Genomic DNA, 17,598 nt, shown 5'->3' on the forward strand with positions numbered 1-17,598 from the left:
AAAGTAGCGGGTATTTAAAGAATAATAATCCAACAACAATTTGCCTCTCAGACCCCGCGTATTGCTTTCTTTCTGAAAGAAAGAAGAAAAAAAAGTCCTGTGCTAAAGAGAAAAGCCATCCCAATGAAGATTTGAACATGTATTTTACAAATGAAATGCCTCAATAAATCTTTTTTTTTTTTTTCTTTCTTATGAACGGTTTTAAAAAGCTTTATTGGTGGATTTTCTCAAGTTAAAGCCCCACACAGAAATTAATAAATCTACGGTAATTGTGTAAGCAGGATCTGTGTATTATTCTTATGATTTAATTACAGGTGTTTTAGTTCATTTCAATTTTATGTAAATGGACTATTATTTATCATATTATGTGTTTATATTTTACAAATGTGATGTAGTATTCATTTATATTGTATATTTTATGTTGTATAACTTTAGTTCCTCTGTGAATATTAGTTCCTACTTGTTTTGTTGTGGAAGGAGGGTTTTTTATTTGTATTATTATTATAGCAGAGAAGACAGCAGTAAATCAACAAAGACAAGTCAAAGGTGCCCCGATCTACCACTCAAGAGATCTGATGGACTCAAAAAGTTGGTTACGATTGCATATTAGTTTGAAAATCGACCGGATCCACCGTATTTTTACTCGAGTGACTTCCGGTCTGCCCGATCCTAGCTAGTTGTATTGATGCAGGAGGGCCGCGTCTCGCGTTAAATAATAAACTCTGCCGTTCTTTTCGCGTGCGTCGCGTTGAGCCGCTTCTGGGACCGCACTGCGACTGGTGTGCATTGGCTGATTGACTTTAACGTCCGCGTTTCACTGCGTTCTCGTGGCGGCCACGTTGTCGCGCCGTTGACGTTTCTGGGTTATATACTGTCCGACCGCGTTGGTCCTCATTATAGTAGAGAAGACGGAATAAATATAATCTACACAAAGAAACTGTAACCCGATCGACTCACAGCCTTGAAAAGTAAGGGTTACATTACGTCAGAAACTCGTTCGGTACGCCTCCGTTCCGAACCGAGCACCCCGTACCGAAACGGTTCAATACAAATACATGTACCGTTACACCCTTAATGAATATATAAGCATATAAGTTGAAGTAGGCAAGGCAAATTTATGTAGCACAATTCAACACAAGGTAATTCAAAGTGCTTTACATAACATTGAAAATTAGCTTGACACAATTAAAAACCAAAAGTAAGAAATAAAAGCAATTACGCAAATAAAAGAATACGTCAGCGAGATACTTAATAAAATAAAACAAATAGTGAGGCTTGGACCTGGAGGTAACGTTATTTTTTTCCCCCTCCAAAACATTCCAATAAAATGTCAATACTGGATATGATTTTACAGTGAAGCAACAAACAGATTCTTCCCATATTGTAGTACTGCCCTCTAGTGCAGACAAACTAAACTGCACTTTCAGCAAAAACAAACTGCAATTTCAACTACAACACATTAATATATATTAGGGCTGTCAAACGATTAAAATTTTTAATCGAGTTAATTACAGCTTAAAAATTAATTAATCGTAATTAATCGCAATTCAAACCATCTATAAAATTTCCCATATTTTTCTGTAAATTATTGTTGGAATGGAAAGATAAGACACAAGATGGATATATATTCAACATGTGGTACATAAGGACTTTATTTGTTTATTATAACAATAAATCAACAAGATGGCATTTACATTATTAACATTCTGTTAAAGCGATCCATGGATAGAAAGACTTGTAGTTCTTCAAAGATAAATGTTAGTACAAAATATAGAAATGTTATATTGAAACCCCTCTTAATTTTTTCGTTTCAATAAAATTTGTACATTTTTCAATCAAAAAATAAACTAGTAGCCCGCCATTGTTGATGTCAATAATTACTTACACAATGCTCATGGGTGCTGAAGCCTATAAAATCAGTCGCACCCAAGCGCCTGCAGAGGGCAGCAAAACTCCACAAAACACAATTAACAAGTGGGCATTTCACTATACTGTCATTTAAATCTGTCTGAGCGTGGCACATGCGTTAATTGCATCAAATATTTTAACGTGATTAATTTTAAAAATTAATTACCGCCCGTTAAAGCGATAATTTTGACAGCCCTAATACATATATATATATATATATATATATATATATATATTAATATGTAATAATCTTACATTTTGCCTCATTTTTTTACCTTTCAAGGACTACAGTGTCCCTGAAATCAGTCTTTTCCCAGAGGAGAACGCAGAAGGCAAGAAGGTCATCTTCAGGGATACATCAGATGACGCTCGGATTTTCGGCTTTCCTATCAAGGCCAACTCCATCATTATTAGTGCTGGATTGTGAGTTGTGAAAATGGGCTGCTTTTTACAGTAGATACAGGGTGACCCCCTCAAAAAAAAAACAACAACAACAAAAAAAAACTTCTTAGAACTACAAAAACAAGAGTGATGGAAGAAAAATATCTTCACAGTAATTGAAACCTTAAAATATGCCATTCAAGAAACAGTTATGGATTAAAAAAAAAATATTTTTTCCAAATGACGTCCTTTAAAAGGTCTACTAATGCGTTGTTAAAAATCTGCTGTCAGTGACGTTCCTGGTGTCTCTTGAGGCTCCAAGCAAGTAATCTCTGGGTTTCCCACCCCACCAGTGTATGCTGCAATTTTTTTTGTTATACACACAAAATAAAGTATACAAAATAGTAAAATGATAAAATGTATGTATGGCGACATAAAAAAAGTTTGCCGACAATATGTAGAAAAGAATTTAGCAAAAAGATTTCATAGTAAAAATTAATAATGTAGAATAAAATAAACTTACACACCGAAAAATCACTGATGTTTCACTTTTCACGAAATACACCAATGACTGTGACAAGTGCCGCCACGAAGGCACTTCAAATGGCCAATTATTTTCATTTTTGGCATCCCTCGGGGGCCCCCTTTATTGGCCGGGGCCCCAAGCAACTGCCTGGCTTGCTTGTCTGCTAGCACCACCTCTGTCTGCTGTGGACCACTGTTGAAAAAAGCGGGAATTTTTGAAGTGTGGACATGAGCAAGTGGCTACGGGGCCCCTAAAGCAGGGGTAGCCAACGCCGGTCCTGGAGGGCCCCTAGCCCTGCAGGAGCCTGATAATGATCCTGATTATTTTAGTCAAGTGTGTCGGAGGAGGGAGACATGGAAAACATGCTAGATAGGGGCCCTCAAGGACCGTAGTTGGCTACCCCTCCCCTAAAGGGACATCGACAGAAATAAAATAAATTTAAGCAATGTGGTGCGCACCATATAGTTTCCGGTGCGCTTTAAAAACAACCTGTTGCACATTAGAAACAATCTGGTAAATATTAGCATTATATGGCATTTAAGCTAGTGGACTTGTGCGATGCAAGTTAGCCAATTGTTGTAAAAATTGGCATTATATAGCATTTAAGTTAGCGGACTTTTGCTTTGCAAGTTAACCAATTGTTTTAAAGATTAGCATTATATAGCATTTTAGCTTAAATGCTATATAATGCTAATGTTTACCAGATTGTTTCTAGTGCGCACCACATTGTTTCAGGGGCTCCGTAAGTGGCAGCTCTGGAAGAGCAGGTAAATACGCTCTAATTTTAGTAACCATAGTGACTTTAGGATGAATTCTAGCTGAGATGGTGCAGCACTGAATTACTATGAATAAAATATTTTTCCTCCATCACTCTTGGCTTTAGTGGATTAATAAAAAAATCGTTTTTTGGGGTCATTCTGTATTTTTAAGTATTTTTAAAGTGGATTTTTTTTTTTTTTCTCATTTGAAACAGGTGGCTCGTATATGCAAAGCCCTTTTTTGAGGGCTCACCACGTGTTTTGGAGGTTGGCGGATATTCCAATCCGGCAGCTTGGGGTGTAGAACAACCGTATGTGGGCTCATTGCATCCACTCAAAGTAGTAAGTAATGGAAATTGAGTCAAATTCTGTGTGGTTTGTTCATTACTAAGTGAGTCTTTTTATTCTTTTCCTAGGGTGAACCAAGGGTGGAAAACCTAAGCGAACCAAAGGTAAGATAGCATTGCATCGACTATGTATTTCTAAGGATTGGTATTATGGAATTGGCAAGGACCACGCTGCGACTTTCTTCTCAGATCGAGATTTACGAAAGATCGTACTTCACCGGTAAATCGAGGATCCTCACCGGTAACATGAGAGATTTCATGACGCGAGTGGACAGGCAGCAGGGCGCCTTCATGTACTCTGTGGGCTCCCTCAAAGTGCACGGAGGAATGTGAGTGCTGCTTTGAGATTTTTTTGATTTTCAGAATTTCCAATTATTACAATATGCTTTTGTTGGTATAGTTGGGTGGGCTATGAGAAAGAGGGATATAGGGGCCACCAGTACCTGCTGGAAGAGGGCGAGTACCATGACTGGAGAGTTTGGGGAGGTGCTAACTCTGAACTACGCTCTGTTCGTGTCCTACAAGCTGTAAGTATATTTTCTCACTGATTGTTCTTTTGTTTAAATCATTCGGCGATAGACATCCAATTTATCTGAACTAGGTGGGTTGGCAGCGATTATTCGATCTTAACTTTTTAATGTCAATATATAGTTTTAATTATTCTATCTCTGTAAATGTACAGTATGTTACAATATTTGAACTGGGAAGTTTAAAAAAAAAAAAAAAAAAAGATTAATCGCATTACTGCATTGTGAGATTAATTGTGATTAATCTTTCTGTTACTGCTAGTCCTCCCAGTTCTTATGGAATTGACGTCTATCACCATCATTGGTAGCCAATGGGTTAAATTTTTTATCTTTTTGTTGATTCTACTTAAATTCAGAAGTTAAAAATAATCATAATGGCATTACGCGTATTGAGTTTAATCGATATTAAGGCTGCAACAACAAATCGATTAAATCCTTTAAATGGTAAATGGAGATAATATGGAGAAATATAGCGCATTTATCTTCATTGTTACAATGCCCAAGCGCTTTACATCAACGCACATTCACCCACACATTCACACACTAATGGTGCTGCTGCCATGCGAGGCGCTGCCAACTCATTGGGGGCAAATTAGGGTTCAGTGCCTTGCCCAAGCGCACTTCGACATTGGGCAGTCGTAGCCGGGAATCGAACCTGACCCTTTGGTCGCAGGACAACTCGAGCTACCAACTGCGCCACGGCAATTAGTCGCAAATAAATTTGTAAATCAATTTTTGCCGGCAGCTATGAGCAGTCCCGTTTGGGTCATTGTTTGTGTGTAATGTGAGAGTGCACGCGCACCAGTGATAAGAGCAAGAGAGAGAGTTGGGCAGGTTGGACTGCTGAATCAGTGCTCTTTGAAAGTGTCGAGAGTGAGATTGTCTTGTGTGTTGTTAGATCCAGTGTGCCTCCGTCAGAGTTGAGTAAATGAAACCAATTGTATTGTTTGTATTCTTTGTTGATGAGAGGTTACTACTACTACACTAGGCTAGTTAGCAATTATGCTAATCAGTGTCTTGAAAGTCCATTTGTTTTGGAGAAGCATATTATCACTTGAGTTATTGTTAGATTAAAGTTGTCTCAAACCACAAACATAAACCCATTCATATAACAGCTTCGTCTCGTTTCAATACAAACTCCCATTCAAACTGTAAATTGTCATACAAGATAGTGTGGTTGCAATTTGGGTTGTATTTATGAAAAACTGTTTGATAAAGAAAACTGATTCATTACAGTCTGCCCTCCTCCTTATTCGGTTTTGTCGTTTAGTTTGTTTAACGAAAATTAGTCATTCACACAATTTATATCAACTTTGCCCACAACAACAAAAATATCAGTCAGCAGCACATTTTTTAATTTGAATGAACAGGACTTTTGTCTGATTTCTGTACTGAGAAATTCTTTTTGTTTTATACTCAGAACCTTTATTAAAAACTTTAACAAGTTTTTGGTATTTAAAACAGTACAGTTGGAGACTACCGTTAAGTCAGGAAGCTGTAATAAAATATTACTTTTGAAGGAAATAGTCATCCATTTTGTCTTCATTGTTACTTACAACACGCCTAAAACAACGCAATGTTTAATTCTGAAGGTACTGTAATTTCCCGAATATAAGGCGCACCCGTGTATAATGCTCACCCCAAATTTACTTGTAAAATCTAGGGAAAATTATTGTACCCGTTTATAACGCGCACCCTAATTTTAGCATCAATAAATAAAAGAATACAAGAAAACAGAGCTCGTGTACAGATACAGAAGTGTCATTTCACTGACTGGAGAAACACAGCACAAGCATAGCATATTGGTAGTTCAAAACATTACCATAAACTGACAATATTTACGGTAATAATATGATTTGACAACTTATCCAACTTACCAGAATCTAGGAGAAAACAAAAGAGATGTGACTTTTCTTTTAAAGGCTGCTGTATAACTTGCTCGTTTCATCATGATGAATAAATGTTTCTTCCATTGATATATATGGTAAAAAGAAAGTGAGAACGAAAGTCGGAAATCCAAGAGTGCTCATCGCTGTCGACACGACAGTAACAATAGGAACTATTGTTATTTGGGTTTGAGTTTCCCGAGGTACAGATATAGTTGACGGACACACACAGGAAGTCTGTGTTGTTACGTTTGTTATGGTCCGAGTTGCGGAGCTGCAATAAATGTTGACTCAAATGAGTTCAAGAAACTAAATTCTGTGCTTTATGAAGAGTGAAAAAAGCAGAATTTAACACAGACGAAATCATTCGGCCGATCAGAGTGAAGTATTACCGAAACAAAATGGTGACGTCACGTACCGTAATGGTCGGCAACGGATTGCCGCATACGTTTCTTCAACACAACGTGGCCGTGTCAATAAAAAAAAAAATCGGTTTATATATATATAAATATATACTATATGTATATTTCTGTCTTCATCCATGTACCCGTTTATAATGCGCACCATGATTTTACAAGTTGATTTTTGGGGGAAAAAAGTGCTCGTTATATTCTGGAAATTACGGTAATTGAAAAATGTGACATTTGTGACATGTGACACAAAAAATACTTAGTTGCAGCCCTAATCGAGATTAAATGTGATTAACTACTTAAAAAAAAAAAAAAAAAAAAACAACAACAACAAATATAATCAGGGTTCCTGTGTTGGTGTCACTAATCATGATAGTAGTATATTGAAAGGCATTGAAGTTGATTTTATCATTTTTTTGTTCATGCATGAAGTTGTTTCTGACAAATTTTCTGACTTTCGTTTCTGATACTTCTGGAAGTTTTGGTCTTAAAGTTTTGTCAAATTGTGTTTTAAGTAGGGCTGTCAAACGGTTAAAAATTTTGTTTAGTTAAAAAATTTTCTAGTTAATTACAACTTAAAAATTAATTAATCGTAATTAATCACAATTCAAACCATCTATAAAATATGCCATATTTTTCTGTAAATTATTGTTGGAATGGAAAGATAAGACACAAGATGGATATATACATTCAACATACGGTACATAAGTACTGTATTTGTTTATTATAACAACAAATCAACAAGATGGCATTAACGTTATTAACATTCTGTTAAAGCCATCCATGGATAGAAAGACTTGTAGTTCTTAAAAGATAAATGTTAGTAAAAGTTATAGAAATTTTATATTAAAACCCCTCTTGATGTTTTCGTTTTAATAAAATTTGTAAAATTTTCAATCAAAAAATAAACTAGTAGCCCGCCATTGTTGATGTCAATAATTACACTATGCTCACTCATGGTGTAACACAATTTTACAATTTGGTGTAACAGATTTTAATCTGTTTGAGCGGGGCATGTGCGTTAATTGCGTCAAATATTAACGTGATTAATTTTTTTAAAAATTAATTACCGCCCGTTAACGCGATAATTTTGACAGGCCTAGTTTTAACTCATCTTAAAACTTGTCTTATGAAGACTTGAAATTTAAATGAAGTTTAAGGAAAAGTGTGGGTTTAAAAATCAAAAGTAGTCAATGAAAGTTTGATAAATGAAGAGGTTTCAAAGTAAAACACTCTCTGTACTTTTATTTTCTGTAGGACCTGAGCGAACCCTTAATGGTGATGTTCGAGCAACCGGAGGACGAAGAGGGCAGCGTCCCCCAACAGGAGAACACCTTCGAGGTGACTGAAGCCATTCCGGATGTTGAGCTGTTTGACTACAAGATTAACAGCCGTTCCATTCAAGTATTCAGTGGCATGTAAGTCAAAAATCAGAAAAGTATTCTAGTACTGATGTGGAACATGTTTCAAATTATGCTGAATTGTTGTTAGATGGGTGGCCTACTCGCACGTGGACTTCTCTGGAAACCAGTACATCCTGGAGAAAGGCTTCTATAGTAATTGCGCCGATTGGGGTTCCCGTGATACCCGCATTTGCTCGGTGCAGCCAGTTCGCTTGGTGAGGCTGCAGAAAAAATTACAATCGGTATTTAAGGCAAGTGCGCGGATGAATATTAATTGAGACTTTGTTGGTTTTTAGGCTCCAACTGATGGGAACAGAAACAGGAAAGAGGTGAGTGAATTTTATCGGTGTCAATGGTAGCCAAATAAAGTGTTACAGAATACCAGAGCTAACGATTAATGAAACAACTGGAAGAGTAACTGAAGAATTAATCAGCACAGAACATGAATTTTGATTGTTATTTACATCTGTAGCGCTGCAGTGCATGTTAGGAGGCATGTTGGATGACCAGTGATGGCCAAATGAAGCTTCTTGAAGCAATAAAGCTTTGCAGCAATTTGGTTCAAAGCTTCAAGGTGGTTCATTTGGTCTTATGACAGTCTTATGGTGTCACTGTCAAATAAAGTGCTACCGGTTAATATCTTTTGGTGTAAATATCCTATAATGCAGTGAGGACAGCTGCAGCTTATAGTCCAGTGCGGCTTATCTATGAACAAATGCTGTTGATGGGTGGAGGCTTACAGTCAGGTGCGCCTTATAGTCCGTAAATGACGGTAATTAAAATACTTAGAAAGTATTTAGAAGAATAAATACATATACTGTATATATAATTAAGATTCTTTATGTATAATCTGTCATCTATTTGTAATGTATCAATAGGTTTGTAGATATGTACAGTAGATATGTATTGCGAGGGGCGGAATTTAGGGGGTGCTGGAGGTGCAACCACACCCAGGCCTTTAAGGCACCCGTTTTGCAGGCATAAAGTGGACGTGGTTGGGCGAAGGGAGGGTAAAGCTGAAAGGTAGGATAATGTATGGAGCTGTAATATAGTGTTTACGTGTTAAAATATCTCTGCTAGCCGGTTGTCTGGAGGAGCCGTTTATGCTCATCGCACCTGAGCAGTGTTCACATTTGTTCCACCACTGCTACAGTGCCCTCCATAATTATTGGCACCCCTGAAAAAGATGTGTTTTTTAGCTTCTAATAATTTTTTATTTTAATTCAAATAATGTGGGACCTTAATGGGAAAAAAGAGAAAAATCCAAACTTCAATACAGGTGCATTCATTCAGTGGGGAAAAAAAATCCCACATAAAGAAAAAAATTATTTGACATTAAATAATGTGTGTCACAATTATTAGCACCCCTGGTGTTAATACTTTGTACAACCCCCTTTTGCCAACAAAACAAGGTCTGGGGATTGAGATGGCCATGGTAGGAGTTTGATTTTGTGTCTGGTGAACAATTTCTGTGTAGATTTGGCCATATGTTTAGGGTCATTGTCTTGCTGAAAGACCCAGTGATGACCCATCTTCAGCTTTTGGGCAGAGGGCAACAAATTTTGAATTAAAATGTCCTGGTATTTCAAAGCATTCATGATGCCATGCACCCTAACACAGTTCCCAGGGCCTTTGGAAGCAAAACAGCCCCACAGCATCACTGACCCACCCCCATACTTCACAGTGGGTATGAGGTGCTTTTCAGTATGCACATCTTTCATGGCACGCCAGACCCACTTAGAGTGTTTGTTGCCAAAAAGCTCAATCTTGGTCTCATCTGACCAAAGCACACGGTCCCAGTTGAAGCCTGGGACCTTGTGTATTTTAGTGTGAGACCAAGATTGAGCTTTTTGGACACAAACACTCTAAGTGGGCATTAGAAGCTAAAAAACACATCTTTTTCAGGGGTGCCAATAAATATGGAGGGCACTGTATGTAGTCCTGTCAAAGTTAAAGCTTTAACTCAATAGATTTTGGACTAGCGTGTTGCTAGTGCGTGTACAGGAGTCGCATATCCTTTTAATGCAAATGCCATCAAATCTGATACAAACCATGTTTTTATCCAACCACCATCTACATTTGCGTTTCTCAGATACTATTATATTCTGAGCCGGAGTACAAAGGAAAGTGCCTTATCTTCAACTACAAACAGAACGCAGCAACAGAAGAATTCCAGACTAAGTCTTGCAGAGTTGTTGGAGGAAGGTATGATCTTTAAAAACCTGAAAGAAAGAATGAGTCGATGGCATATGAATACTAAATTCTTAAACTTGTTTTCAGCTGGGTTCTCTATGAGAACAAAGACTTCACAGGGACCATGTATGTGTTATCAGAAGGAGGCTATAGCTCATTGATAAGCATGGGCTGCTCAACAAGTACCTTTATCCGCTCCATCAAGGCTGTGCCGATGGTGGGATTATTCAACACACAAATGTTGATTAGATTTTGCGACGTGCGGCTTTAAACATTGAATTTTCCCATCGTAGAGCTTCTCGGTTCCTTCCATCTCTTTGTTTGGACTGGAAGGTCTGGAGGGAAGGGAGATCACAACAGAGTCAGAGTTGGTCAACATGGTGTCCGAGGGCTTCAACGACCATGTTCTCTCAGTCAGAGTCAACAGTGGCTGGTAATGATTACCTTTACTCAAGTAGATGTTAAAACATTTGTTTTGAAGTAAAAACACACGATAAAAAAGGATTAACCGCGATTAATCAATGGCATTCCGTGTGTTAATCTTGATCTTTTTAGTCTCAACATAATACCTTTTTCTTGATTCTATATTAATTCCCAAATTTTGCTCTGGTAAATATGACAAGATTTGGTTGGAAGCAAAAACATAGATTAATTGCATTGTTCATTGGTTGCAATTAAGCAATATGAATTATGTCCTATCTTGTTTTTTCCAAGGGCGTAGGTTTGGTCTCAACATTGGTAGGGACGATATAACAGCATAACCTACATGTACACTTTTTGCTGGAGACGGGACATTAAGAAGTCCAAACAGATTACTGAACTGGGGTCAGGGCCACATTGGTTCAGGTGATAAACTGTTCGATTCAAACCTTTGTTTTCAAAAACTACTAAAGCAACATTTTGAAGTGCAAGTCCCTTGATTTAAAAAACTGGGAGCTATCCAAGAATTGGCGGGGGGACATTGCAGCACCCCTAGACTCAAACTAAAGTATTGTAATATAAAAGGGATTTGGGAAGAAATTAATGAAAAAAATCTGAGGTATCCAAGGACCGATATAAATCTTAAAGGGGATAGTACCTTTTCTCATAGGCACCGTCTGTTTGCAATATTCTAACACAATTAATATATATATAAAGTATCATGTATTTACTGTTTGACTGTTTGTATTACTCTAACGCACCCAATATAAAATAAATAGCCGTTATACCATAGTTTAAGGAAAACAAGCAGAATATTGGGCATAATAGATACATGACGCCTTCTGATCACGGAAGCCTAACGTGTGAGTCATGCAACTGACTGGGCAACATTGACGCTGACAAGCCCACGTCTGCACCACCAACCCCCAGTTTTCCTGGACAGTCCAGAAAAAATGGCGAGACGCTCTGTCCCAACATAAGGGATACCAGAGAACGCCCAATATCCAACTGATAACACGAATGATAAGACTCCAAGGATTTTGACGCTGAGGTGGCAAAATCCACAACCTTCGTTGCCTTGACAACAGTAACTCCGAATCCTCCTGTCCAATCCTCAAACAGACAATCCGAACACAACCTTCTTCTGCCCACAGCTCACCTCGCGAGAGCCTTCAAAAAGACTGAATGAGTAACTAATCGTTGTCATTTTTTCTCGGAAACCTTTTGTTGACTTGTTATATGATGACCCTGGATCCTCGCCTGTGCTGTATGATTGCTGTCGACTCAGAAGAAATTGTCAACTTGTGCTTCGAAGCCTTCATCCAGCTTTCAAAATGGAGTTAGTACAAGGGGTTAAGACTAAGATGAACGCACGGAGTTTGGTCTTTTGGGCGGTTTGTCGGAATCTCGCCGGCCCAGGTCGTTGGAGCTGCGCCAGCGCTGGTCTGGCGGTTCGGCTGGTGTGATTCAGGCAATCTTGCTAAAAGGTCAGATTCCTTCAAAAATGCTCCAATGCTGCAAAATGCGCTCATGAAATTCTGATGTGTGATTTCATTTTACAGCTCTTTTTTTTTTTTTAATTTTAAGTTCATGTCAGTGTCCCACTGAAGTGGACCCATTCCTAGATAGCTCCCCGTTTTTTTGTTTGTTTGTTTGTTTTTTTAAAATAAAGGGACTTCCAATCTAAAGCCACCGTATTGCATTACCAATAATGCGCATAATGCAAGCAATGATTAAAATTAGGAACGGCTAATTTGACTTAGTTGTTCCTTGTGGAGGCTGGCCTGACCGCAGTAGTTTTGCAGGTTAGCAAGTTCACAGTGTTAGGTTATGCTAACTCTGATCCAGGTCAGACTTTCAGTAGCAAAATTTTTGGTGTTTCCCCCACCTCCACAACATTGACGTCTTTTTACAGTATTTACAGTGGCTGCTGCTGGCCGAAAAAAACTATTTTCCCTCTTCAAAGGGGGCATTGGAGGCAGGATGTTGTCGACATGAATCTGTCGGGGCTGTGTGAGTGTGCGTGTGTGTCTGTGTCGTGGGGGTTTAAGTCATCAGCCGGTAGATGAACCAGCAAATTCAGCAAGGGAAAAGGGATAAATATAAGTCTGAACATAATGAAAATAATTCACTTAATAATGGCTTTTAGTAGCAAAATTAGTAGTGTGTTCCCCACCTCCACAACAATTATCGCGTTAACGGGCGGTAATTATTTTTTTAAATGAATCACGTTAAAATATTTAACACTCATGCCCCGCTCAAACAGATTAAAATGACAGTACAGTTTAATGTTCGCTTGTTACTTGTTTTTTGGTGTTCGGCGCCCTCTGAGGACGCTTGGGTCCAACTGATTTTGTGTTACACCATGAGTGATTATAGTGTAATTATTGACATCAACAATGGCGAGCTACTAGTTTATTTTTTGACTGAAAATTTTACAAATTTTGATAAAACGAAAACATTAAGAGGGGTTTTGATACAAAATTTCTATAACTTGTACTAACATTTATCTTTTAAAGAACTACAAGCCTTTCTATCCATGGATCGCTTTAACACAATGTTAATAATAATGCCATCTTGTTGATTTATTGTTATAATAAACAAATGCAGTACTTATGTACCGTATGTTGAATGTATATCCGTCTTGTGTCTTATCTTTCCATTCCAACAATTTACAGAAAAATATGGCATATTTTATAGATGGTTTGAATTGCGATAATTACGATTAATTTTTAAACTGTAATTAACTTGATTAAAATTTTTAATCGTTTGACAGCCCTAAATATAACTGAAAAAAAAAATTGTAGTCAGGGATCAACAACAACAACAAAACGTTTACTACCGTAAGTGTAATAAATGTTAACAGCTTCCTACTTGTATTTTGCAGGTAAGCAAATTCACACAGTTTAATGTTAACTCTGTGGTCGGACTTTTAGTAGCAAAATTAGTAGTGTGTTCCCCACCTACACAACATTGATATATTTTTACATTACTTACAGTGGCCGCTACTGCTAGTGGTTGGGAAAAAAATTCAAAGGGGGCGGAGGAGGTGGCATGTTGTCGACATGTTGCATTTTTTTGAAGGCTGTGAGTGCGTGTGTTGGAGGGCGGGGGGTCAAGTCATCAGCCAATCAAACGTGCATTTCAGGGAAAAACATGGAGTAGCACATTCAGCAAGTCAAAAGATGTAAATGTAAGTCCGAACATAATGCAAATCACTTAATAATGGTAGGGTCAATTCTGTCCTTACAACATATGGGAAGACAATCTAAGTTACCAATATAACTGAACTCATTATATGATGCAAATGACGATGCTTAAAAGTTGGTGGGGACAATTTGAGCATCGTGAAAAGTTGGTAATGTTATGTCCCTACCGTCCCTATGCAAACCTATGCCCTTCCTTCGAACGTTAGAATTTTCTCCATCCCGTTCATGTTTTTCTTCTGTCCAGCTGGGTGCTATTTGAGTTTGGCAACTACAGGGGACGCCAGTTCCTTTTGGAGCCAATTGAAATCACGAACTGGCCCAAGTTCAGCTCCATCCAAACTGTTGGCTCCATGTATCCTGTTAGACAGGTTCGTCAACCTGTCACCTTGTCGAGCAATATTATAGAAGAATTACATGTGTACTAATCGCATATTATTGTTACGTGATTGTATTTTGTCTCACCTTTTTCAAATGTTAATTTTTGTGCAAGCTTTTCAGTGATTAAAAATGTCTTTGTGATGTTTTGCAGAAGCGGCACTTTTTCCGCATACGAAATGCAGACAGTCAGCACCTGATGTCCGTTCAGGGCGGGGTGGACGAGATGAAATCCGGACGGGTGGTGGTCTCGCCTGAAGTAGAGCAAATGAGCGACATCTGGTTCTATCAAGATGGACTCATAAAGAATAAGGTAACAATAAAAAGAAAATTAATACATTTTAAGGATGCTGTGGTTTTACAGACTCCTGCATCAACCTTTATGGATATTTGTTTGATTGTTTTTTAGCTTTGCCCGACCATGTGCCTCCAAGTGATGGGCAACGTAGAACCGGCAGCCAAATTGGTTTTGTGGACCGAGACACGGCAGCCTTCTCAGACGTGGATGGCTCAGATGAGAGGACGAATTAGCAGCATTACTTTCCCTGGAATGGTCATTGACGTCAAAGGTATGAATGCATCGTTTTACTTGTGTCGGTTTCAAGTTCACGCTAACGCCTTTTGAAAACTGCAATTTCAGGTGGGCAAAACTACGATAAGGAACACGTGGTGGTTATGCCGGAAAGCGACGAGAGGTTAAGCCAACAGTGGGAGATCGTACTGGTCAAATAATTACGTCGCCAAGCCTTCCTATACATCATTACACAGAAATCCTAGAACCGGACGCAATCCCTCACATACATAACGAATACCATACTACCCATAGTCTATATTAGTGTTATGTATTATACAGAGTACGGGAAGATTTCTTTGGGGTTAAAAGTTTTTGCAATTGCACACTAAAGTCGCTTCATGCTTAAAATGGACACTTGATAAAGCCAAAGAAATGTACGTTATGCAAAATATTTTTAAGCTATATTTATAATGTATTGCATGTTTTACGGTGTTCCTCTTCTCTTTGCAGTATGATATACGTCAGTGTGGGATGTATACGTCATTTTTTGTGAAAAAAATCTACATAGAGAGAGAGCATAATGTTCACCTTTGATACTAAAGTCGTAATATATATTTTAAAAAAAGGGTTGTGGTTTTTAAATGCCAATAAAATATATTGTCAAAGAAAAAGAAAATAGTTGTGGTGTGGTCACTGGTTTGTGAAAAACTTTTTTTTTTCCTTTTCATGGCCATGGCTGGGAGAGCTGCCATTGGCAAAAACGGGTCAAAATCAGTCCTCCTAATTTAAATGAATTGGACATTTATTATTGTCAATGGCAGGCATTGAGATAAGAATTGACAGCCGACAGTGGTGGATGAATCTTTTTTTTTATTTATTTATTTGAAGTAAAAATACAGAGATCTGAGCCAATATTCAAAGAACCAGAAAATTAATTCACAGCTCAATTTTATTTAAAACTGCAGAATGGGGAAAAAGAAATGGCACTGTAAACAGAAGCTCAAAAAACTTAGCTTAATGGTGGATTTCAAGCAACTATCAGTTGCATACCGCCGCCTACTGCACAAGTGTGCAGCACCCATCTAAAGGTGCGTTGCTCTCATTTGGTTTTATTGGTCAATATCTTCTTCACCTGCCTAATCTTGCTTGTACTCATGTTGCTGCCTCTAGTGCTCAATTACGGTATAGTTTCACGGGGCTTATCGATTGCACTGGAGGCATGAAAACGAAACTATTCATTCACAATGAGGAAAAAAAAAAATCTAACACAGGTGACAATTTGAAAAGTAATGGAGTAAAAAGTACAGATATGTGCTGTAAAATGTGAAGTAAAAGTGAAAAAGAAGTCATATTTGTACTCAACTACAAATTTACAAAAATGTACGTCAGTACATCCCATCACTGGCAGCCAATATGTTAATGTTGTAGTTGATTCTACCTCAATTTTCATATTTTTCTCAAGTAAATATTACATTTGATTAGAAGTTTAAACCAAAAAAATTCCACGATTTTTGGACTAGGTTTGGACCGGGTTACGACGTACTCGACTTACGTGATTTCGACTTTACAACGCCGGAGTCTCGTCCACTATTTTGTCTACAGTCGTCTTTTTTTGTTGTTGGATAAACAGGACCTTATTGTACATCCCAGTATCTTATTTTTCACTTTAATTATACAAAGTGTTTTGTCTTCACTAAACATGAAATATTTCAGCTTGACAGACAGCAAACAAGGCAATTGTGGTTTAAAGCTGTAACATACATATGTTCAAAACGACACACATTTTAACAATAAAACACTTGACACAAAACAATTGGCATTCAAATATCAATCTAGTCTGATCAATCTGTAAATGCTATGAATGCTAACGTATTTACGTTACAATTCTCATAGCAAATCGCTCTCGCGTAACTCCACTAACTGTAGCTCTAAACTTAATTACAAATGCATACTCAAACATATATTAGCTGAAACAACTTACAGCCTTATGTGGGCCAAACCAGAGCTTTGACACCCCTAATATATACAGTATTAACACGATTAAAAAATTTAATCGAGTTAATTACAGCTTAAAGATTAGTTAATCGTAATTAATCGCAGTTCAAACCATCTATAAAATATGCCATATTTTTCTGTAAATTATGTTTGAATGGAAAGATAAGACACAAGATGGATATATACATTCAACATACGGTACATAAGTACTGTATTTCTTTACTATAACAATAAATCAACAAGATGGCATTACCATTATTAACATTCTGTTAAAGCGATCCATGGATAGAAAGACTTGTAGTTCTTAAAAGATAAATGTAGGTACAAGTTATCGAAATTTTATATTAAAACCTCTTCATGTTTTCGTTTTAATAAAATTTGTAAAATTTTCAATCAAAAAATAAACTAGTAACCCGCCATTGTTGATGTCAATAATTACTTACACAATGCTCATGGGTGCTGAAGCCTATAAAATCAGTCGCACCCAAGCGCCAGCAGAGGGCGGCAAAACTCCGAAAAACACAACAAGTACACCTTTCACTGTGCTGTCATTTTAATCTGTTTGAGCGGGGCATTTGTGCGTCAATTGCGTCAACTATTTTAACGTGATTAATTTAAAAAATTTATTACAGCCCGTTAACGCGATAATTTTGACAGCCCTAATATATATATATATATATATATATATATATATATATGTATATATATATATATATATATATATTTTTTTAAAGTCATTATTTTAT

At 37.4% G+C, this 17,598-nt stretch overlaps 1 protein-coding gene across 1 annotated transcript in view; it reads left to right on the top strand.

Moving 5' to 3' along the window:
* crybg2 (crystallin beta-gamma domain containing 2) overlaps positions 1 to 17,155 on the top strand; it is a 65,363-nt gene extending 48,208 nt beyond the window's left edge. The window contains exons 11-25 of the mRNA XM_057828025.1: positions 2,192 to 2,331; positions 3,789 to 3,915; positions 3,990 to 4,025; positions 4,110 to 4,249; positions 4,321 to 4,447; positions 8,001 to 8,161; positions 8,235 to 8,361; positions 8,443 to 8,475; positions 10,239 to 10,351; positions 10,427 to 10,556; positions 10,633 to 10,772; positions 14,213 to 14,336; positions 14,498 to 14,656; positions 14,753 to 14,912; positions 14,984 to 17,155. Of these exons, the coding sequence (XP_057684008.1) occupies positions 2,192 to 2,331; positions 3,789 to 3,915; positions 3,990 to 4,025; positions 4,110 to 4,249; positions 4,321 to 4,447; positions 8,001 to 8,161; positions 8,235 to 8,361; positions 8,443 to 8,475; positions 10,239 to 10,351; positions 10,427 to 10,556; positions 10,633 to 10,772; positions 14,213 to 14,336; positions 14,498 to 14,656; positions 14,753 to 14,912; positions 14,984 to 15,075 (1,809 nt within the window). The 3' untranslated portion in view covers positions 15,076 to 17,155. The remainder of the gene's footprint in view (positions 1 to 2,191; positions 2,332 to 3,788; positions 3,916 to 3,989; positions 4,026 to 4,109; positions 4,250 to 4,320; positions 4,448 to 8,000; positions 8,162 to 8,234; positions 8,362 to 8,442; positions 8,476 to 10,238; positions 10,352 to 10,426; positions 10,557 to 10,632; positions 10,773 to 14,212; positions 14,337 to 14,497; positions 14,657 to 14,752; positions 14,913 to 14,983) is intronic.
* Positions 17,156 to 17,598: the final 443 nt, after the last annotated feature.

Source organism: Corythoichthys intestinalis, chromosome 22 (genome assembly GCF_030265065.1).
Source record: "Corythoichthys intestinalis isolate RoL2023-P3 chromosome 22, ASM3026506v1, whole genome shotgun sequence".
NCBI classification, from domain to species: Eukaryota; Metazoa; Chordata; class Actinopteri; order Syngnathiformes; family Syngnathidae; genus Corythoichthys; species Corythoichthys intestinalis.